The sequence below is a fragment of the Pelodiscus sinensis genome, chromosome 31, assembly GCF_049634645.1.
Source record: "Pelodiscus sinensis isolate JC-2024 chromosome 31, ASM4963464v1, whole genome shotgun sequence".
Taxonomy (NCBI): Eukaryota; Metazoa; Chordata; order Testudines; family Trionychidae; genus Pelodiscus; species Pelodiscus sinensis.
Window position 1 is genome coordinate 446,816 of NC_134741.1, and position 23,958 is coordinate 470,773.

At 47.1% G+C, this 23,958-nt stretch overlaps 1 protein-coding gene across 4 annotated transcripts in view; it reads right to left on the reverse strand.

Moving 5' to 3' along the window:
* Nucleotides 1-7,470: 7,470 nt before the first annotated feature.
* LOC102443998 (uncharacterized) overlaps nucleotides 7,471-23,958 on the reverse strand; it is a 30,193-nt gene continuing 13,705 nt past the window's right edge. For 2 of the 4 annotated variants that reach the window (XM_075912891.1, XM_075912892.1), the window contains exons 3-10: nucleotides 23,714-23,809; nucleotides 21,769-21,999; nucleotides 21,445-21,467; nucleotides 20,747-20,777; nucleotides 20,046-20,088; nucleotides 12,313-12,513; nucleotides 10,119-10,232; nucleotides 7,471-9,832 (exon numbers count right to left, since the gene is read on the reverse strand). In XM_075912891.1, the coding sequence (XP_075769006.1) occupies nucleotides 8,985-9,832; nucleotides 10,119-10,232; nucleotides 12,313-12,513; nucleotides 20,046-20,088; nucleotides 20,747-20,777; nucleotides 21,445-21,467; nucleotides 21,769-21,999; nucleotides 23,714-23,809 (1,587 nt within the window). In that variant the 3' untranslated portion in view covers nucleotides 7,471-8,984. The remainder of the gene's footprint in view (nucleotides 9,833-10,118; nucleotides 10,233-12,312; nucleotides 12,514-20,045; nucleotides 20,089-20,746; nucleotides 20,778-21,444; nucleotides 21,468-21,768; nucleotides 22,000-23,713; nucleotides 23,810-23,958) is intronic. The other 2 variants (XM_075912893.1, XM_075912894.1) reach the window with 2 other exon arrangements.

A 23,958-nucleotide genomic window follows, 5' to 3' on the forward strand; every position in this document is an offset into this window, starting at 1 on the left:
ATTAAATTTTGAAGAAGAGGCTTCCCGGATGAATCTATACACTTTTTATATATATATAAACACTCATTCAATCATTCATCCATTCATTCTAGTTCTGTGTATTTGTTATAGTTACCAGCTTGGAAGTTGCTTGTGACAGAATACTGACCAGGTATTCGGTACACAAGTGATGGTAATGAGGAGCGAAGTCCTGATCAGATGCTCATCTGAAGCTCCTGGTAGGCTGGCAGCAGAACCTTGGACTCTGACTCCATAGTCTTTTAGTCCAGTTCTTATAGGAATTTCTTCCTATACCAGTCTATGGGAATTGGTGCATAATGCTGATGTCTTCAGGGTGGATGCCAGGTGCTCGTCAGTGACCTCATAGGGTGGACCTCCAGTACTTGGTTTCCTCCACTTGACACCTTTTGGTTGCACTGGCACCTGACACCTTCTTCAGCCCTTTGTTGCTGCATTCTCAGGCTGGCACCTCTCAAAACCATTCTTTCATCGTCCAAGCACTCTCTCTCTCTTACATACATTCCCTAATTAATGTTTCCCATACAGTATTTTGTATAACAACAACTTTACATATACAAGAGTTGTAGTTACAAAAAAAATTCAGGATTAATTGCTTCACAATGCTTTGAAGAAAACGGGCAAATGCCCTTAGTCAATTACAGGGCTTGGCTCCCAGAGCAGAGTTAGTGGCTTGACAATGCATTGTTACAGTGTATCGCTGCAATGTCAATTTCAAGCAGCCCCTTGCAAAAGCTTGAGCATGCCCAGGGACACAGAGAGGGGAGCTGTTTCTGGCTACATAGGATTATATTCTTAACAGTTCTAAGTTACATGACGTAATATTACATTCCTAATAAATTATATTCTAAAGAGGCGATAATAATAAATCCAAACATTTAACAATCTTAACAAATAATAATAATAATAATAATTCTAAATACTTTAAGTTGTGGGGAACAAATTATGGGGAGTCACTTCCACTTGGGGGAAACATTTTTAATACATTAATATGTTATCCCTACAAGGCCTGAAAAGCACACAGACAGTAGCTACCATGATCCTGGTTCCCCTAGCAACCACATCCCAAAGAGGCCTCACTTTGATAAGATCTGGCTGGTACTAGCCAGGCTGTGCAGGTTCTCTCACTGTCTCCTGTAATTTCAGATAAATAAGCTTGGATCCCAAGGACTATGCCAATGCAAAGAAATAATCATCTTGCAATACACACATCACAAACAAGTTACCATCAACATGTCCATTTTGTTTATGTTGGCTTCTTTAGCTTGTTAGGAATAACTTTGTGTTATTGATAACACGTCTAATTGGCAACGGACGGAGATCCTGTGTAATCTTTGTAGTTCATTGGCTTATGTGCTCATTATGCCTTGCTGCTAGAACCTATGAAATTGCTTCCCCTCCGTCCATCTGTTGCCTATATAATCTAATGTTTGTTTTGGTTAAGTTAGTGCTCACCAGGTTAACTCCCTGGTGGGTACTCCACGAGCTGTGTGAACCAATAAATCCTCTGGTTGTTTTCACCTGCACCCAGTGTGTCCGTGGATTATTCCCTACAGTTTGGGGGCTCGTCCAGGATCCGGGGTTGTGAGCTGATTGGGGATCGGAGGCGAATACCCAAAGAGAGGTGAGTACATTTATTTGCCACCTCATTAGGCCAGGGTTTGAAGTCTCTCATTCTCTTCAGACACATCCTGGATCTGTTCCCGTTTGAGGCATGAGACACCTGGACGTGTGTGAACCAAGCATAAGAGGCAGGCCTGAAAGGGGAGGGAGGAAACTGTGTGGAGATCAGCATGAGAGGGCAGTATACTGTTTGAGCTAGAGGGGCTGTTACAAATGGACTGGATAAACCCCCAGAGAGTTATTGAGCCATATGTTAAGCTCAGAATTGACTGGGTACACAAAGCGGCAGGCAGTACGAACCGGTGGTCCACTCCCTCATTGCATGTAACATTGCATGACCTGATGGAAGCCTCACAGCAGGTGCATGACGTATACACCCTCGAATAGTACAGATCCCCAACCTAGCCAGCCATGGGAGGGTGCCTGAAGGCACAAGTATCATGCGGTATAAGCTGCATATGGAATTGAAGGAGGGAAAGGCTGACCCATGGTCGTGCCTTTCAGCACACAACACCCAAGGGGCATCATTCATCCCCTGGTGGGAATGGCAAAGCTGTGTGCAGAGAAAAGGGAGGGAGAGATTCCCAAGATTCCTAGGTGTGGGGGGTGTCAATGGCTGTGACATCCAAGGGAGGACAGCTGTGTGCAACCTTCATAAAAACTCAAAACCCCAATGCTTGATCGGGGGCTCATGCCCACGAATCAAGATTGGAAAAGAGAGAAGAAAAGAAAAAAAGAGAAACTAAACAAATATAAGAAAAGAAGGAAGGAGTGAGGGCTAAGCGAAACAGAAGCCATGACATTGCAGGGGGGGGGCGCTAGCCCACAGAAACATCTAGACTACAAACAAGCACCAGAGAAGGATTTGATCAAGTGGGGAACTGAAAAGGAAAGTGAAAACACCAACAAGGTAGTAATAGCATTGGTAAAAACCCTCACATTAAAAAAAGAAGAAATTAAAGTCCTGAGGGATGAGACTGAAGCTCATAAGAGCAAAAATCCGCCCTGCAGTGAGGAACGTAACTTACAAGCAGCTGCAGCGCCTCTGTGCCAAAGGAACGCACTAGGAGAGGAAAGGATTTCTCAGCTGGCGCAACCATACCAGCTGCACCGCCTTTCCCAAACTTAGAGGGGAATTCGGCAAACATCACCCCCTTCACCCCTCTCTATGTTCAGCCCCATACGAGCCATTGCCATACATCACTGAAGATAGAGAGGAGACATGGAAAATAACTGAAAGGGATCAGCTCTTCCCTTTGGAAAAACAGGCTCTAGTAACAAATCTGCCAGATCCAAAGTGAAACACCGAGTCTTGGAATAAGCTTACCAGCTTAGGGGAAGTGTTCCTCCAAATTCTGAAGGAAGGGGTGTGAGCAGACCTCAAGCTGTATTGCCCCTAGGCAAATGTTTGGAAATGCATACACAGACATAATGAAGTGGGCTACCGATTTACAGAACAGGAAGGGAAAGAAAGTGTCAATCAACACTATAGAGGCAGAGGCCACAATCCATCCAGTTCAGGCTACTCTCTCCTATACCTACGGGAAGCCGGGGCAAATAACACGGGACTGTGGGCACAAAAGGAAGCCCAAACTTTGTACCAACTGCAAAAAGACTGGCCGCACTAGAAAAGAATGCTTCCACCCCGGCGGGGGTAAGGCAGGACAATGGCTGAGCAAGAATATCCCTAGCACACAGGGGACACAGAACCACATGCAGGAGCAGGAGAAAGTTGCCAAGCAACTCTAGGAGATTCTTGAGCTCCGTGCTAGCAAATCATGTTCCGTAACACATGAACCGGGGGATAGGGGCTAGCCAGGCAAATGATTAATAATCAGTCAAACCTTCCCCTCATACACCATTATATTTGGCTCAATGGAGTGAGAGGAGGTAACCTAAAAGCCACCCTAACTAAGCCAGCGAGTGGGAATTGAATTTGAAGATGCAGTCATCATTGGCCCCTGACAAGGAGACACAGTTGGCGACTTAGATCTCCTTATCGAGTTTGAGGAAGTAGTTAACCCCAGAGCCAGCATAGAATGAACTATTTCAGAAAACCCTGCAAACTTTGAAGTAAATTGACAACATTTATAATCCCTTAATTTCACTGCAAAAACAAAAACACCCCAGACTCTGCTGCAGCATGGATGTTATGAAAACCCTGTAGTAAGACGTTTAAATTATTAATAGCTGACTGCAATAACAAATATTTGGATTTACTTAATAAAGGGAACCACAAGCTGTGAGGGCAAATTGAAAGAAAAAAAACCAAACATGGTCATAACATAATGTGTTCTGTGTTCTGTCCAACTTTGTCTTGTGTGTCTTAATTGTGATACATATTGCAAATGTTGTTGTGTGTAGAATATTGTTGTTTTAATGAAAGGATATTTTAAGTAAAGCAGAAGCATGAATTTAAACAAAACAAAATTAATAATTGGGCCCAATCAATTGGCAACTCTAAATTTTAGTGAATGGATAATAGTATAGTAATTTTTTAAGCTAGGAGAATGTTAACAATATCTCCACAGGTGACCACAAGGAACTGGAAGGAAGCAAGCAGTGCACCACCTGAAAAGAAGGACTGGGCATGGGGTACCAGCCCCCTCCCCGCCAGATTGGCTTTGCTTTAACAGCCACATGAATGAAATATTTAGCTTTTGTAAAACTTGCACACCAACCGTAAAAGTGGTTTGGCCAGAGATAATAAGAAATCTGTAAGTGAAACAACACGGGCAAGTGGGACATCAACATATTTAAGTAAAGATTTCCATCACATTGATGCCCACAACAATGAGGAAACTAGTAACCTCACCATTGCAATAACAGCCATTTGCCCTGCTACCTATTGGTGCCAGATGCCTGACGCCTGAAAAGGCCTCACAAATACCTGGTAAGAATTATGGAATTGCATGGGTTCCCATTAACAATCAAACATCTGTGAACCATGCTGTGGTCCCGTAAGAGAAACAGGGACTCCAGTCAATGTAAACTGCCTTCAAGTCACATACAGAGAAATAAACAAACACCAAGCTGGTCCAAATGAATGGTACCTACCCAGACAGACCACTCCATTGAACTAAATGGAAGGCCCTCCCCCTCTACATATGCATCCGTGTGCATAACAGTCCCTCGCTGGGCAACCCTGACCATTCACAAGACTTGGCTCTACCGTACTTCGGCAATGACGGGTAACCTAACATGGGATCTTCGGTGGCATGGAGGAAGTAAGTACCTAGAGGAGGGTTTACTGGCCCTGCAGGCAGAGATTGAGGAGTTGGTGGCCGGTGCCCAAAGGCAATTTGGTATTGGCCGTCTGAGGTACACACTCACAGGGAAAACGATGGACCATGCCAAAACACCTTACTCTGAGGCACTCAACCAGGAAGTAGAGGTCAAATCTATAATCACGGGCAGTGCCTTTACTGGTGACAAAATACCTTGGGGATGGATTTGAGTAGTGTTTTGCCAACTTATATGTCAAGTTTCAATTATAACGTATAATAGTGCTGGTGCTGTAACAGTGCTTCCAAAGTAAATTAAAACCCCTGAAATTGTTGTATTTAACCTGGTGGGTTAAAGAACCCTAAGGTCGAGAGGAGGGAACTGTAGGGGCAAACTGAGACAGTCCATGATATCTTGCTGAGAAATTAGAACTCAAATCCTAAATTATTAGGCCAGGCCTGGGAAGCACACAGACAGTAGCTACCGTGACCGTGGTTCCCCTAGCAACCACATTCCAAGAGGGCCTCACTTTGATAAGGCTGGTACCAAACAACTCTGCAGGATTGTTTTTCACTGTCTTCTTTATTCCTAGAAAATAAGCCTGGGTCCCAAAGACTGTGCTAACCCAAGGCAATATCACTCCCGCAGTAAACACATTATATTTCCGTCTGAAAGAGTTACCACCAACCTGTCTCTGTTTATGTTGGCTCATTTTGCTTGTTAGGAATAATTACCTGTATTATTGATAAGATGTTTAATTGGTGATGGGCGGTGATCCTGTGTAACCTTGTAGTCCATTGGCTTATGTGCTCATATTTCCACCGCTAGACCTATCAAATCACTTCCCCTCTGCCGCCTATATAATCTAATGTTTGGTTTGGTTAAGTTAGTGCTCACCAGGTTAACCCCTTGTGCGTACTCCACCAGCTGTGTAAACCAATAAATCCTCTGCTTGTTTTCACCTGAACCCAGTGTGCCTGGAATTATTCCCTACACCCCCAACACAGGACAAGCTGTGGGAGGAGAGAGAACTCCAAAGGCTGCTCTAAAGCAGCCCCCTTATATCCTCTGCCTCAGAGAAAGCAGCAGCGGCAGGAACGGTGGAGCTCAGGCCTCCTGAAGTGGAGAAAGGGGGGGCAATAGACCCCCCAAAGAGATGAGAGGGGGGCTCCCCTCACCTAGAAGAAGGGCAGGAAAGACCCCCCACACCTTCAATAGCTAGAAACGCAGGTGGAACAGGGGGCCTGGCCTAGAATGTAAGGGTAGCCAGGGCCTGCGGGACACAAAAAGGCATGCCCCTCCCAAAAAGGAGAGAGGAGGGGTGTAGGAGAATGTGCAGCACCTCTAGAGCAGGGGGCTACCACGGCCTCATGGAAGGTCTACAAAATCCTATAGATCCACAAAATCCACTAACTCTGGAACCCCAGGAAAGTAAATCTGGCCTATGGGAAGCCCTGAACCTCAGTCCTCCCTGTCTCTTCCGCTTACCCTATGAATGCTAGAAGAGTGAGGTATCTCAGTTGGGGGACATATCTTTGAGGGCTGGGGGTTTCGAGAGGAGTTTTTTGCTTCTCACTTGTGAGTTCTCCAACTGATTTTTCTGTGGGTTAGTGGCCTCCAATGCAAAAAGGGTTTCCCACCCTGCAATAAATAAAAACATTGATTTTTTTTGTATCTATTGGTGTGGCGTAGTGGGGGTGCTGTTTGCTCTGTGACCCGGGCTCCCCCTGAACTGTGATGTGAGATTCTCACTGACTCTCCCAAATGTGTATTAACCCAGACACCCAGGCTCAGCCTCCCAGGGAGGGAGACAAAGGAAGGAGGGCAGAGACCAACCCCTGTCTGGGAGGCAGGGTGGAAGAGAGTTTTAATCTCTGTCTGGAATTATGGAGGAGGCAGCCTAGGGAAGAGGCTGGAATTTAGTGGCCCAGTCTCCCCCAATCAAGGGGGGCTGAGGCGTCCTAGGCCTGCCCTGTACCCAGATTACATCTATGCCGTGCTGTATCCTGGACAAGCAATAAACTCCCTCTATTCTACTGGCTGGCAGAGTCTGTTCATGGCAGGAGTTGGGGAAACCTCAACACGCCGCCACAATTGGACATAAATATTTTACTTAATGTAAAATAAAGTTTGATCAACTAACATAAGAAAATTAAAAGGTTTAATCTCTTTAATAATTTAAATACAAATGTCCAGATGCAGCCCTAGCAAAATGGCTTGACTAATTATGTAATTATCAGTGAGTTTCCATTAGCAACAGTAGTCTACAGAAGGTTAGGAGAGGGCAGGGCTATGATGGGCCAGGCCAGGTCTGGGCACCACTAAGGGAATCCACTCAGGGCAAATTGCTCAAAATCAGGACTGGTTACAGCCCTTGACTGGAGACCTTTCCGAAATAGGCCACAAACCAGTCACACCGAGCACTTCAGCTACCAGTCCAGCCCGCAGGAAGCCTCATGAGCAAAACCCCTCAGATACCCCAGCTCTTCCAGTGCCACAATCAGCCCTGGGCTTACACACAAGTGAAGGGTTACAGAGCCCAATCTTTCCAACCCCGAACAGATCCACCCAGTTCCAAGGAACCAGCCATGACTCCCTGGTCAATTAGATTCTAAAAGTATAAAAGGTTTATTAATAAAAGAAAGAAAAGGTTGAGAGTAAGGTTGTTAAGGAGAATACATTATATACATCAGTCAGCAAGTTCTTGATGCAGGATCTTAGTGGAGATGTTACAAACTGCTAGCATAAAATTCTTTGGCGTACATTCTATGTCAGGATAGGTCAGCAATCCTTCCCGTTTCTCTGTCCTTAGCAAGGCTGCATCTGGGATAAATAGCAAGACTATAGACAAAATGGAGTCCCCCTCATGGCATTTGATATTCATTTCTGGTATCTCCCAAGCTGGAACTATTCACATGGTCAAGTGACCTGACTCTTTCATATACCAGCAGCCATTGTGCCCTGGCTTCTTTGCAGCTTTCCACACGCATTCCTCAGGTGTGTATTGGCCAACCTGAGAGCCATTGTCCTTGGAGCCGTACTGATAAGAATAGTCACTCATTGGACGTTTCTTCCTCATGACAAGCAGTCCATACACAGTATCAGCAGAGCCCACATTCATAACTCCCCATACAAACTCCAAACAAGTACATGAATACCATACACAGACTCAGCACAATATTAGCTTTCATTTGACACCTCGCATGGCCCACTTTCTACCAAATTAGGGGCAAACTGTTCCCTGTGATCACAGCAGTGATCTGCATGCTCACCTTAAAATCCAATAATGTGACAGGGGCCTCAAGAAAGGGTTGGGGTCTTGAGGAAGGATCTAGGATACAGAAGCAGGCAGGTGTCTAGCCAGGGGAAAGGTGCAGAGTGTGGCCAGGAGAGAGGGTGCAAGAAAAAAGGAGGGTGTCAAAGCAAGCTGGGGGTGTTAGCTGCTGGGGGAAAGGGAATTGAGGAGATTGGGAGAGGGTGTCTGGGGATGACAGCAAATATTACCTGGCTTTGGGTCCCCTTGCAGCAACTTCTTCAGCCAAAGCGTCCTGGTCACCCCAGAGGAAGGTTGCAGCAGCCACACAGACCAGGACCGGCCATGGACACCGGAGGTACCACTGCTGCACCCATTCAGTCCAGGCCCAGAGGTGCTGCTGATGTTGCAGCCATACAGCCCAGGACAAGCCCCAGAGGCACCCCTGACATGGCCATGTGGCCTGGGAGGCCAGCAGTGCAGTGGCAGCAGTGCCTCTACTGCCAGCCTTAGGTTGTGTGGCAAAGACTCAGCCTAGCACTGCCTCCTCTCTAGCGGCTACACAGCACGAAGAGGGGGTGGGGCTAAGCTCCTTCCTTCTCAGCACATGCTCATTTGGAGGTGGGGCCTCACATTGCCTTGTGGACAGGATCAAAGCCTTAGGTAGGCTGGATTCTGCCAACAGAGAAAATTTTGCTCACCACCACTATAGGGTTTCTCACCTGTGTGGGTTCAACTATATGCAACAAAGCTTGAACTCTCGCTATAGCAGTTCCCAAAGTCAGAGCAGTTGAAGGATTTCTCTCTTGTGAGAGTTCTCTTATGGATAACAAGGTGTGACCTCTGACGGCAGCATTTCCTAAAGTCAGAACAACTGAAGGGTTTCTCCCATGTGGATTTTCCTATGTCTAACAAGGTTTGAGCTCTGACTGAAGCTTTTTCCACAGTCAGAGCAGCTGAAGGGTTTCTCTCCTGTGTGGACTCTCCTATGGCTAACAAGCTGTGACCTCCAACTGAAGCTTTTCCCACACTCAAAGCAGCTGAAGGGTCTCTCTCCTGTGTGGGCTCTCCTATGGCTAACAAGATGTGACCTCCAACTGAAGCTTTTCCCACACTCAGAGCAGCTGAAGGGTCTCTCTCCTGTGTGGTCTCTCTTATGGCTAACAAGCTGTGACCTCCAACTGAAGCTTTTCCCACACTCAGAGCAGCTGAAGGGTTTCTCTCCCGTGTGGGCTCTTCCATGGCTAACAAGGTTTGACCTCTGACTGAAGCTTTTCCCACAGTCAGAGCAGCTGAAGGGTTTTTCTCCTGTGTGTGCTCTCTTATGGGTAACAAGGAGTGACCTTCGACTGAAGCTTTTCCCACAGTCAGAGCAGCTGAAGGGTTTCTTTCCTGTTTGAGCCCTTTCATGTTTAATAAGAGTTGCGCAGTCACTGGAAGCACAAGGATGTTGATGGGGGATTTTCTTTTGAACAGTTTTGTTGTTTGTTTTCAACCTTCTGCTCCTGTGTCTGGATTTATCCTGTTCTGCTCTTGGATGGTTTTCTTGATGCCTCTGTAGGCTATGCTGACTCTCACAAGTCTCTCCTTGCTCAGGACTCTGAGAAACATGCCCTTCAGATATTCCCACTAACACCCCACATGCAGCCATTCGCTTAGGTCCTTCCTCCTGAAGACTCCTCTCATTGTTGTCATTCAGCATCCCATCACCTGCTGGGATAGAGAGAGAAACCACACAGGAGACATTCCCTGGGCTGAGCTAAAAGACAAATTCTGAATGGTGAACAGAAAATGGGGGACACACTCAAAGAAAAGCTGGAAAGATTCAATAATCATGAGCTGAGTTCACCCTGCTCCCCGTAAGTCTTTCCCCATCCAGCACTCTCAGACTGGAGTTGAAAACAGGCTGAAGAGCCAGTCAGACTTGATGAAAACACACAACCAACATCTGCTATGAGATCACAGAAATTGGTTTGAGTCAGTTTAGCTGATTTCTCACCTGTGCAGGTGTCACTAATGATCTCCCCTTCCTCACAGCCTTGGAGATCTGGGATCTGCAGCTCTTCCCTTTGCTCCACCCAGGAGAGCAGATGAGCGTTGGAGACTGGAGATCCTATTCCGGGAACAATTAACCAAGTGCTGATCTTGTTCATTAAGGTCTGTGCCATTCCTGCTTCCAAAGCCAGGATCTAAGTCGCCTACCCAGAGAGGCTCCTTCCTCACCTTCCACAGACTGGTCTCTGGCTAGTACAAGATCCCAGGACACACTAATTTCCCCCTGCCCCACTACCACGTTGGGAATAGCCCAGCTGACTCCCATTGGGAACTGAGTGCTCTGCTGCACTCTCCAGGATACAACTCAGTCTCCCTTAGGGCCTGTTCCATACTTGGGCAGGACAGGAACACACTGCTCATAAGGGGAGAGCTCCAGGACTTTTAGGACTGACAGACACCCCTAGCCAGGACTCATATTTGAGCTGTCACGTGAGGTCACTAGGGCTGGGAGGGAAAGCATCCAGCAGAGCTCTAGAGCCCTATGGCAGTGGTTTCCAACCTTTTTATACCCAAGATCACTTTTTAAATCTCAGAACAGGCGAAGATCTACCACCCCGCCCCTTCCTTGAAGCCCCGCCCTCTCTATTCTCTTTCTGTCCATCTCTTGCTACTCCCAGCCCTTACTTACACACTCTGATAAACAGGTTTTTAAATTACGCGATATATAAAATAAAATTAAAATCATGTGTTTATAATTATGAAATAAATGGTCTGTTTTTTATTCCTGCTATTTAAATCTAAAATGAAACATTTATAATTATACATTTTGTGGGGACAGAGTTCTGCGGCTGGTGGCAGGGGAGAGGGAACAGGGTGCTGGGAGGGCAGAGGATAGGGTTCTGCAAGGGGACAGAGTGCCAGTGGGGACAGGTTTCTACAGCTGGGGACAGAGTTAAGGGAGTGGGGACAGGAATAGGGACAGAGTTCTGTAGCTGGGGACAGGAGAATGGGGACAGAGTTCTGTGGCTAGGGACAGGGGAGTGGGGACAGTGTTCTGTAGCTGGGGAGTGGGGGCTGGGGAGTGGGGTGTCAGTGGAGGCAGAAAGTCCCCTGCATCTGCCTCCTCCCGGGATTCCCCCCCCAGAGGGAAACCAGCACGTGCCTGCCCCAGGGCCGATCCTCCCCCCACCGCACAGGGAAGCCCCACGCATGCGCACCTGCCCCAGGAACGACCCTCCCCACCGCGTAGGGAAGCCCCTCAAGTGCTTGCCTTGGTGCCAAGCCCCCCACCCCGGTGCAGGGAAACCCCACGTGTGCCTGCCCCGGGGCCAACACCCTCTCCCCCGCACGCGCGCTGAGAAACCCTGCGCACGCCTCCCATGGGGCTGACTCACCCCTCCTGTGCGGTGCAGGGAGCCGATGCTCCCTCCCGCAGTACACCCGACAGAGCTAGCGCACTTCCGGAATCGCTGAAAGTGACACTAAGCTGCGGGACTTTTGTCCATCCCCTGGAAACCGACACTACCTCCATTTTCACTTGAGGTAGGTAGTGGGGCTTCTCAGGGGTGGGTGGGAAATGGGAGTGGGGCAGACAGGACGCCTCGCGATCAACCAGTCGATCGCAATCGACCTGTTGGTGACCACGGCCCTATGGGCTCTGCCCACAGAGCTCTTCGCTTGGGGCTGGATTTGCCCTGCTCTTGGACTCAGATGCTCTATTTGAGCCAGAAGGAGGCAGGGGAATTTTCTGATTAGGAAAATGTATCCTTGGCTGGCCACTTCAGGCCCTGCCTATGCTCCATATCCTGATCCTGACTGACTGTGCGTTGGTGAGCCCTGTCAGCTGCCCACAACAGCTGTCAGTCCTACAGACAGCCAGGGCAGTGCCGGGCTGTTCCTGTGACCAGCCAATGTGCAGACAGGCTAGGCTGCTTCTCGTTGATGCTCCCACAGCTCAGCTCCCTTTCTGCAGCCTTGCTTCTACTCTGCCAGCAGCAGCCGCTCTCCTCGTGGCCAGTCAGGCCTGCCCTTTGGTGACCCTCTAGCTTACACAGAATCTACCAGAGGCAGGGAAGGATTACTGGGGCAGATACTGCTGATACTGAGGGTTTGGGCAATGAGGGACCCTGAACCAAACCCAACCCAGCTGCTCCAGAGCCCACCCAGCTTCTGTTACACAAACGGACAGGAATCCTCACCCAGCCAGCTCACAGCCTCATAATTCTCCTGCATCACATCCCTGTAGAGGGCTCTCTGGCCCGGGTCCAGCAGAGCCCATTCCTCCTCAGAGAAATACACAGCCACCTCCTCGAAGCTCACCGGCTCCGCCAGAGCCATTTCCTGTCCCTGGCTCTGCAGGCCAGAAGCTGAGCTGGAGTCAGACATGGGTGTTCTGCAGCCTGGCAGGGGGAGAAGGGGAATTGGAGACATTTCAAAAAGGGCTTTAATCCTTTCCACACCCAATTCTGCCCAGACTCTTACCCATCAAATATTTGTGCCTCCTCTTTAGCCTGAAATTCTGTGGCTGCAGCTTTCAGTTATTGACTCTCACTGAACTATATCCCTAGAGCGGGGTGGGCAATTCATTTTGATGGGGGGGGGGCACTCCAAGATTTTGGAAAGTGGTTGAGAGCTGCACTCTTCCAAGACATTAAGCAGGAAATACAGGGTATGGGATGAACACTGGGAGAAGAAGGGAGCGTTGGGGGAGGGTTTGGGATGCAGGAGGAAAAGAGGGGTCTGGGAAGGAGTTTGGTTAAGGAGGCAGATGTGATCTGGGGCACTAGATTAGCCAACTACTTATGAGATATTTAAAGTAAAGTTAATTTAGAGAAGCGGCTGAATGGACAAATAAGGGGCTGAGGGTTTCTGACCATGAAGAGCTTCCTGCATACTTGGATGTATGGGAGAAAAATCAAATAACTCCAATTGTGTCTAAAGGGGGGACTGTTCAGGAAATAAAAACTCTCTAAAAGAAAACTGCTGTAAGGGTTAAAAGTTTTCCAGGCCTCTCTCCCTGTAACAGAGAGAAATCAAATTAACTCTAATCAAGACCCTTACAATGCCTATCTCAAGTTCATGAAGACTCCTAGTCTGTCATAATTTGTCATGTAAACTCTCTCATATGCCTTTGTTCTGTAAAACTTACTTCTAGTACTCCCGGTGTGAACAGAAACATCTCAGAGTACTTCTGCTGAGACTTTAATATGTTAAAGAAAAACAATCAACAACTACTGTCTGAACATACTGTATAAAAAATCCCTGAAACTGTCTCTCAGGGCTGGCTGCTAACTCTGGTACCGGTCAGCCTGCATGCATGAATAATAAAGTTTTCCTTCTAGGTTTCTCTCCTGCCTCACTGCTTTGACCTCCAGCCTCGGACCCTTCTGGGGGCTCTGTACCCCAGGGGAGCGAGATTTCCCCCACAATTTGGTGTCAGAAGTGGGATGGCTTGGAACTCCAGTTGGAAAGGCTGATGACGGGGAATGGGAACGGACTACAGCGTGCATCTGGAGGGTAAGGGATCCATTTAAAATCCCCCAGTCCGCCTTCCTGTTCTCGTGACCAGCTGGACCGGCTGGTGTAAGAGTCATCTTTTGCTCCAAAATTTTTGTTAAGAGGCTTGAGGGAGATTTAAAATGAAAACACTGGGTATAGCCAAATAGGGGTTGAATTTTGTTGTTGTGTTGCTGACTGATTGGTAGCGAGTCCAAGCGCTTGGTTTTGAGTGAGTGAAGTCCGAAATGGGACCGTAGCCGCACCGGTGCTGGCAGTGTCACTAAACAGCTGCTAAAAGCAAGGGTGGTTTCCCCCAGCACATAAGGAGTGTGAGTGAAGCTGACAGTTTGTGTGGACTCCCGCACTATCCTTGGAGAGGGTCGTGTTGCTGGACACCTGTGCTATCCTTGGAGAGGGTAGTACTGTTGGGCTCCTGCGCTGTCCTTGGACAGGACAGTGCTAACATGGATGAGATTGCTCCCTCAAGTTTGTCTCCGACTGAGGGGAAAGGTTTCTCACAGCCTGGGACTCCCTTGTCTCGGATCATCAGTCAGCTAGGTATTGCCTGCAGGTTTGAAACTAAGGAGACTTAAGAAATTATTAAGCATTTGGAATGGCTATACTCAGGGGAATTCCCAGAATAAATGGCAACTAGAGCTTTGACTTACAAAAGCTTGCTTATCTTAGAGTTTTCCTCGAGGAAAAACATCCTAACCAGATGAAATATTGGTGCCTCTGGGAGGATGTAGCAGTAAGAAAAAAAAATCTGAGCATTATGGCTATCCAAAAAAATTCTATTGAAAAGCTGCAGCAAAAATTGGCTACTCTAAAAAAACAGCTTGATTCCCCAGATGTGCCATCTGCACCCCCACCCCGCTTTGGACCCTTGTCAGCTGAACATTCTTTCCTGTTACCTCCCTGTTCTCCTGTAAACCTTGTTGTATAAATTGGGTGCAAACCTTCTCTGTAAAGAAGAAGGGATATTTGTTAACCTTTCCCCCTATCAGGCTCCAAATTTGATGGCATTACTACTCTCAGAGGAATCTGATAAAACCTCAGGACATACACCCCTCCTGAACATCTCAGATGTCCCAAAGACATTGTGGGCAGCCCATGTGAATGAAGTGGGGTTGCTAGCCTCTGCAACACCAGTGCAAATAACATACAGACACAACAAGCCTTTCCCAATAGGTACCCCTGTATCTATTGTCTAGGAAGGCACAAGACGGCATTAAGCCTGGAATCTCTTCCCTCCTTGAACAAGGGATACTTGTTTATACAACTTCACCATGTAATACACCTATACTACCTGTAAAAAAGCAAATCTATGGATTTGTAGAAGACCTAAGAGCCATTAATAAGTTTGTAACCCCTAGATTTCCAGTAGTACCTAACCCTGTTACTATTCTATCCTCTATTCCTCCCACTTCTAAATGATTTTCTGTAATAGATTTATGTTCTGCCTTCTTTTCTATTCCAGTGCATAAGAATTCCCAATTTCTCTTTGCCTTTTCCTTTCAGGGTCATCAATTAACCTGGACATGTTTTCCCCAAAGTTATTGTAAAAGCCCTACTCTGATTTCTCAGTTTTTAAAAAGCTGACCTTAATTCTATCTCTCTTCCCTGCAGTTCTGTGTTGGTTCCGTATGTTAATAATGTGCTAATTGCTAGTAAAACTGAGAAAGAATGTAAGACTAATACTCTGCATGTGTTAAAGTGTCTTGCTAAAAAGGGTCACAAGGCTTCCAAAGCCAAATTGCAGTTTGTAAAACAAAGAGTTCAGTACTTGGGACATTTACTTTCAGGAGATGGCCGCCAGTTAACACCTAAGTGAATCTCACAAGTTCTTTCCATTCCTCACCCTTTCACCAAAGTCAGGTACACAAATTTCTGGGTACTGCAAAATATTGCAGACAATGGATTCCTAATTTTTCTGAACTCACCAGACCCCTTACTATTCTACTCTTAGACTCAGCTCCTGAGTCCCCAAAATGTGGTCCCCAAAATGTGAATCTGCTTTCCTTTCCCTTAAAACTCTTCTCTCACAGCCCCCCACTCTGGGCTTATCTAATTATAGCATAGTATAGTAAAACCTTTACTCTGTTTTGTCATGAACAGGATGGAATTGCAGCTGGAGTTCTCTGTCAACCCTTTGAACCCACACCTCGTCCAGTAGCTTATTTTTCTGCAACACTGGACTCAGTAGCCCGTGGGTTCCCACCTTGCCTGAAGGCAGTTGCAGCTACTGTTAAATTACTTGAAAAAGCCCAACCTGTCACATTAGGTCACAGCATTATCTTACAGGTCCCTCATGCTGTGTCTGCTCTCTTACAGCGACACCGCACCCAGCACCTGTCTGTTCAGAGGCAAAACCGGTATAAGAATGTTATCCTCTCTTCCCCAAATGTGGTAATTCAAAGATGTAATGTACTTAACCCAGCTACTCTTTCTCCTTTACCCTCTGATTGTGAAGCACATACCCATAACTGTGAAAAATTGCTTAAGCACTGTGTGAAGCCTCGCCAAAATTTGTCTAATCAACTGCTGAAAAATGCAGATCTTGTACTGTATACTGATGGCTCATGTAAAAAAAATTCAGTTGGTAAACTAGAGGCTGGATATGCAGTGGTCTCAGATAATAATGTTTTAGAGGCCTTTTCTCTTCCAAAAATCAAATCAGCTCAGGCTGCTGAGCTCATCGCTTTAATTTGTGCTTGCCTTTTAGCTTCCAGACAGTCTGCTGCCATTTATACTGACTCAAAGTATGCTTTCTCTGTCTGTCATGCCACAAGACAAATTTGGAAACAACGAGGTTTCCTTACCTCTTCTGGCTCCCCTATCTCTCATGGTCCCCTTATCCCCCAACTCCTTGATGCCACTCAGCTACCCACATCCCTCTCTATTACCCATTGCCTGGCCCACACAGGTGCCACTGATCCTGTTTCTCTGGGTAATGGAGTGCTAATGCAGTGGCACATGAACCTCTGGCTCCCTTTCAAATTCTGGTCTCTCTTTCTCTCCCTGTTTCTTTGCAGGACCTAATAAAACTACAGCAAGCTGCTCAACCTGCAAAGAAAAACCTTTGGGAAAAAGCAGGCTGCTCCTTATCCCCAGCTGGAACAATGGTTGCACCTGATGGCTGCCCAGTCGCCCCAAGATCTCTCACACAGCAGCTTGCTCAGGTGTCTCATCAAATAACACACATGAGCAAAAGGGGGGTGGCCTCACAGATCCCAAAACAATGGTACGGCCCAGGCATGCACCTAGAAGCTGCAAGGGTATCTAATTCATGTGTAATTTGTAAGCAGTTTAATGTTGCAGAAGGCCCACAGGCTAGCAGCCACACACAAAAAAAAACAACATAAAATAACAGTTAGAAAAGCTTGCACCTGCAGGTGAAGGAAGCCCTCTCAGTACCTACTGATGTACCATGCCACAACATCCAACCAGGCGACTACGTGTTCGTAAAGGAACATCGCAGAAAGAATTGCCTGGCAGCCTGGTGGGAAGAACAGTTCCAATTGCTGCTCGTCACCCACACAGCAGTAAAGGTAAAGAAGTGCCCCTCGTGGATCCACACAAGTCATGTATGCCGAACTGCAGATACAACAAAGCTAATTAACCCAGGACCCCTCCCCGGAGAAATCACCTGAGGACGAGGTTCAGCGGACCAAGGCGGCAAACTCTCAAACCAGACTGTTACCAAACCAGCCTCCACCAAAAGCTTTGAGGTACAACCTGAGAGGTAGGACTGTGCCAAAAAAGACCTACAGGTGAGCCTGGCGCCCTGTAGCTCTCACAAAGGGAAATCCTTTCCAGTATTAAGTAAACTAAGAAACTACGAAATCTCGAAAAGTGCCTGCAAAGGCAAGCCAAACAATACTAACTAATTAAGCTTAGTTAAAAAAACTGCTTTGCTAGGTGCTAGCTAATTACTATATTATTATTATTATCCTTTCTACTTTAAAAATTTAAAATACTATAATAGAGTAAGAATTGTTTTCCCTCTTTAGTAGTCAAAGTACCCATAGTATATAACTTTCCCCACCCTTATTGGGAAGCCTTGCAGAAGGTTGGGTCCCTCACCAATACAAGTAACTGTTGAATATGTAAACAGCTTATCAAAGGTTTTAAAAGCCTTTTACACTGTGCCAGGAGTACATAGTCATGGGGGAAACAGGCAAATTTGGCATAAAAATCTAATTGCCTCAGGGATTCCCCTTACTCAAGCATTACATCCATCAAGGATTATGTTTCCATTGTGTTTTAAAAGCAAAATTGGCACTGGTAAAAAATCTGGGGTAAATCCCAAAAAACACCTGCTATCGTAAAGTATGGTTAAATCCAGGAAATAAGCAGTGGGTCATTTACCCAACTAATAAAAAAAAACCTCCCTCTTAAATAAAAATTCATCCTAGCCAAAAAAAAAAAAAAAAAAAAAAAAAAAAAACCTAAAAATGTCCAAAATAAACTTTTAAGTAATACTCCAATAGGAGTATTAAAGGGGGGAATTGTGGGAGAAAAATCAAATAACTCCAATTGTGTCTAAAGGGGGGACTGTGCAGGAAATAAAAACTCTCTAAAAGAAAACTGCTGTAAGGGTTAAAAGTTTTCCAGGCCTCTCTCCCTGTAACAGAGAGAAATCAAATTAACTCGAATCAAAACCCTTACAATGCCTATCTCAAGTTCATAAAGATTCCTAGTCTGTCACAATTTGTCATGTAAACTCTCTCATGTGCCTTTGTTCTGTAAAACTAGAGCGGGGTGGGCAATTCATTTTGATGGGGAGGAGGGGCACTCCAAGATTTTGGAAAGTGGTTGAGAGCTGCACTCTTCCAAGACATTAAGTAGGAAATACAGGGTATGGGATGAACACTGGGAGAAGAAGGGAGCGTTGGGGGAGGGTTTGGGATGCAGGAGGAAAAGAGGGGTCTGGGAAGGAGTTTGGTTAAGGAGGCAGATGTGATCTGGGGCACTAGATTAGCCAACTACTTATAAGATATTTAAAGTAAAGTTAATTTAGAGAAGCGGCTGAATGGACAAATAAGGGGCTGAGGGTTTCTGACCATGAAGAGCTTCTTGCATACTTGGATGTGTGGGAGAAAAATCAAATAACTCCAATTGTGTCTAAAGGGGGGACTGTTCAGGAAATAAAAACTCTCTAAAACAAAACTGCTGTAAGGGTTAAAAGTTTTCCAGGCCCCTCTCCCTGTAACAGAGAGAAATCAAATTAACTCTAATCAAGACCCTTACAATGCCTATCTCAAGTTCATGAAGACTCCTAGTCTGTCACAATTTGTCATGTAAACTCTCTCATGTGCCTTTGTTCTGTAAAACTTACTTCTAGCACTCCTGGTGTGAACAGAAACGTCTCAGAGTACTTCTGCTGAGACTTTAATATGTTAAAGAAAAACAATCAACAACTACTGTCTGAACATACTGTATAAAAAATCCCTGAAACTGTCTCTCAGGGCTGGCTGCTAACTCTGCATGCATGCATAATAAAGTTTTCCTTCTAGGTTTCTCTCCTGCCTCACTGCTTTGACCTCCAGCCTCAGACCCTTCTGGGGGCTCTGTACCCCAGGGGAGCGAGATTTCCCCCACAGATGCAGGAAGAGAACAAAGAGTTTGGGTATGTGGAGTGGGGGGCAGGAGTGGGGGGCAGAGGATTAGGTTGGGGTGCCAGAGGCAAGCTGTGGCCAGGAGACTTACCTGAGTGACTCCCGGCCATCAGCCAAGCACCTCCTGAGGCAGGGTAGGTGCCTGCCCAACCCTCACACAGGCTGCAGAGTCATGTGGGTGTGTGAATAACTATGAGCCGAAGGGGAGGGGGCACGGTGCTTCCTTTCTGGCCAGAAACCAGCCAATGAGATTGTCCTGGGGGTGGAAGCAGTGCCTGTAGCCTTCCCCCTTCACCTCCGGGATCACCTTTGCTTTCTGAGTGGCTTGGAGGTGGGAAGTAGCCCATTGCTAGCCAAACATCAGTGGGCCGGATCAAATGGCCTGGCGACCTGGATGCGGCCCATGGGCTGTATTTTGCTCAGGCCTGCACTAGAACGAAGAGCCCTTGCGTATCCAGCAGTTTCTCACCATGAACAAACTGATACCGTGGAAGCCAGTCAGCTCTCAGCCTTTCAGCCTATTTGTTTGAAACCAACCCCGTATTGAAACTGAGCAGTGAAATCTGAGCCTGAAGGTGCCGCCCCTTGTGTGCTTTAACTTCATCCCTTTAGCATCACACCTTGTAGATCAGTGTTTCTCAAGTGTCTGCAGGTCCCCATGAAGTGCCCTGTGGGGGTCCTCACTGATCAGTGGCTGAGATTTAGGGCTGTGTGCACCATGGTCGCTGGGTTTGGTTGGTAACTTTAATGACAAGCCCATGAAGATGTTTTCACTGGAATTTTCTGATTTAAAGAATCTCCTGAAAACTCACAGGGATTTTCCTCTTGGTCTCTCCAGTGCAGAGGGGAGAGTGTCTGGAAGGGAAAGGGATAAGAGAGGTGAGATTCCAGGCTCTCCTATTTATAATAATGTCCCCATTCTGAACTCTGCTTTTCACTTGTATCAGAAACTAGACAGATACACACACAAGTGTTTAGTATGAAAAGGTCTGAAACCTTCCGTGTCCTCTCTCGCTTGGGCACCTCCCAGCAATGGAGCCAACATCTCTGCAGCCTCATCCCCACCCCAGGAGACACAAACTGAAAGTGAGATTTACTTTTCCCTCCTCATCCCCTCTCACATGGTTTCTCTCAGTCACTTACCACCTCTTGTCATAACCTAAAGCTGCACTGGGGGAAGACGTTGCCATGACATTAACTTTACCTATTTTGATCCCCTGACAACAATGGGAGGCTCAGAGTTTGCAAACCCCTGGCTCTATTTGCAAGCAGTTGGGTCTATCCGCCCAGTGCCTCTAAGGAGAGCAGCATGATGGGGCCGTCATTCTCCACATGGGAATGGAGGCAAGGGAAGGTTGGCTTCAGAGGCGAGATTCAATAGTTTCTAATAGTTAAACAACTTTCCCCTACTCCATCCCTTCTAGGTACCTTTGAATCCCCTCAGAGTCTCTGACAGCACAATTGTTTTCTGGGAGAAAGCATTGACTTGTTCTTCCAGTTCTGGGGAACTCACCTCTGGCGGCTGGAACTGCCCCGTCTCACACCTGCACAGAAACAATTCCATGTGATTCTATTTCATTTACAGATGATAAGTTCTGGCTAGTGAGTCTCGCTCTAACAGGCCTGGAGTTAGAATTCCTTCAATTCTCCCAGCCTGAGAGTAGGAGCAACACAGTCCATGGCTGTGCAACCTTCCCCCAAAAGGTCCCATTGCTGTTCTTCACCTCTGGCCCGGAAAGACCAGTTGGGGACAAAAGTGGAATTGAGTCTCAATGGCCAATTCACTCTTTGGCCTACAGGTGATGAGGGACAGGAGGTTCCCCAGGTGAAGGGCTGCAGGAATCTGCCCACTAGGAACCAGACTGAGACACCAGCTTTTCCCTTCCCTGCTGCTTCCACACAGATCTCCAAACAGCCCTCGGGTGGGACAGACTCTGGGTCCCTGTTGCCCTGGGCTGAATGTGCCCAGTAGTGACAGACCCATATTCCAGCTCCACAGTCCTGAGGCAGCCAGTCCCCAGGGAGGTGACTGTGACCCTGAATGGGGAATTCCAGAGTCTGCTGTGCAAGGGTGAGCGCCTCAGAATTAAGTGAGTCAGACACATTTCTATCCAACATCTGGCTGTAGAGCCCTGGGGAGATATGGTGCTTACATCAGTTCCAAGCTCTTTCCCGGCGCTGTGCAGTATGACAGGAGTGTGAGCCACCTACCTGCTCAAGCTGTTTCTGACATCCTAGAGAAAAGAGACAGAAAAGAATCTCAGCTGCACTGGACACACACAGGGAAGGCATTTTGCAAATATGAGGAAGAGACGCCCTGACTGGGCCCCAGGGCCATAGATTCCGTGAGCTAATGGGGCTTTGCCATCTCTAATAGGTCTGTGTCTGTGACTCTGCAAAGCACAACAGTGACTCGCATGGCAGCAATGCACACGCCGAGTTACACCCAGATCTGATGGCTGGACCCCAGCGCTTGTTATTCAGGAGCCTCTCTTCCCTGTGTGGGGAGCGAGGATGTTTCTCCCTCAGTCTCACCTGCAGGAATTCACTCGCTGGCTTCTGACATGTCCCCTCCAGCTCACTGATCCGCTTGCTGAGACAAGAAATCTGTGTGGAGAGTTTCCCAACAGTGTCAGTCTGGAGCCTCCTAATCTCCTCGTCCAGCTTCTCCAGCTGGGCCAGCAGGAGTCGCTCTTGTTCCTCCAGGAACTGCCGCAGCTGCTGAAACTCGGCCACAATCTTCAATCTCTTGGTTTGTGCCTCTTTCTGTATGAAAACAGGGAAAGGGCTGGTCAGGGGCATGGATGGAGCCCGGGGCCCTTTCATGGGGAGATAAGTGCGCACCAAGGACAAATTCTTGGAAAACCCTAAAATTTATGACATTTGACTCTATTCTGTGGATATTAGGCAGAGGCGTCTCTCTCAGCATCTCCTTTGGCCCATATCCCTCTGAAAGGGATGTCCCCATGTCTGCCATGGGCAGCATCTTCTGTTTTTTATGGGCACTAGCAATTCAGACCCAGAGCAGGAGGAGGCACGACTCAGCAGCAACCTGACAGAGAAACCCAGGGAGAAAAAGGAACAAAGTGAGTAGACTCAGCAGACAGCTCTTCACAGGGACGTTCAATTCCCTTGGGGAGGATTTCTGGGAAAATGTCCAGTTCTTGTGACTAACTCATCCTCTTACATTGAAGCTCAGGGCCTGTCTTCACATTGATCTAACCCAGCAATCCATGATCCAGGAGAAACATAAGCAAGCCCAAACTCACAAAGGAAAAGTCAGTGGACGTAATATACCTTGATTTTAACAAAGCTTTTGATACAGTCTTCCATAATATTCTTTCCAGGAAGTTAAGGGAGTATGGACAGAATAAATGGACTGCAAGGCAGATAGAAAGCTGGCTAGACTATCAGGCCAAATGGGTAGTGATCAACGGCTCGATGTCAGGTTGGCGGCCACTTTCTAGCAGAGTGCTCCAAGGATCAGTTCTAGGGCCAGTTTTGTTCAACATCTTTATTAATGACCTGAATGGGGGGATGGACTGACCCTCAGCAAGTCTGCAGATGACATTAAGCTAGGGAGAAGGTAGATATGCTGGAGGATGGGGATAGGATACAGAGTGACCTAGACAGATTAGGAGATTGGGACAAAAGAAATCAGACGAGGTTCAATAAGACAAGTGTAGAGTCCTTCACTTGGGATGGAAGAATCCCAAGCATTGTTACAGGCTGGGCACCAAATGGCTAAGTAGCAGTTCTACAGTGGTTAAGAAGCTGGATATGAGTCAACAGTGTGCTCGTGCAGCCAAGAAAGCTAATGGCATATTAGATTATATTAGGAGCATTGCCATCAGATCTAGACAAGTAACTATTCCCATTTATTCGGCTCTGGTGAGGCCACATCTGGAGTATTGTGTCCAGTTCTGGGACCTCCACTATAGAAAGAATGTGGATGCATTGGAGAGGGTCCAGGGAGGGCAACCAAAATAATGAGGGGGCTGGAGCACATGACCTATGAGGAAAGACTGAGAGATTTGAGTTTGTTTAGTCTGCAGAAGACTGAGGGGGGACTTGATAGCAGCCTGCAACTTCCTGAAGGGAGGTTGCAAAGAGGATGGAGAGAGGCTGTTCTCAGTAGTGACGGATGGCAGAACCAGGAGCAATGGTCTCAAGTTGTAGTGGGAGAGTCTAGGTTGGATATTAGGGAAAACTATTTCACAAGGAGGGTGGTGAAGCACTGGAATGAGTTCCCTAGGGAGGTGGTGGAATCTCCATCCCTAGAGGATTTTAAGTCTCGGCTTGACAAAGCCCTGGCTTAGTTGATTTACTTGTGATTGGTCCTGCCTTGGGCAGGAGGCTGGACTTGATGATCTCCTGAGGTCTCTTCCACCTCTCTGATTCTAAGACCATACAGGACTTGACTTCATAACACAGCCTTGCCACTGCCAGTCCCTACCGGTCCATAACCACAGGCACTTACCAGACACTCCTGGCTTTTCCCCTCTGCTGTCTCTTTCCATCCCAGCAGCTTTTCTCTCTCTTTCCTCAGACTCTTCAAGTGGGCCTCCAATTTTTCCTGAAAACAGAAATAAGCACCAGGGCAAACCCCATGAGATTTTGGGAGCCCATTTGTCTGCCTTTAAGCAGCACAGACCCATTTTTGTGGAGCTCTGTTCCTGTCTGGTAGGCACAAAGCCTTGGACGTGGCTTTGTCCCTAGAGAAAG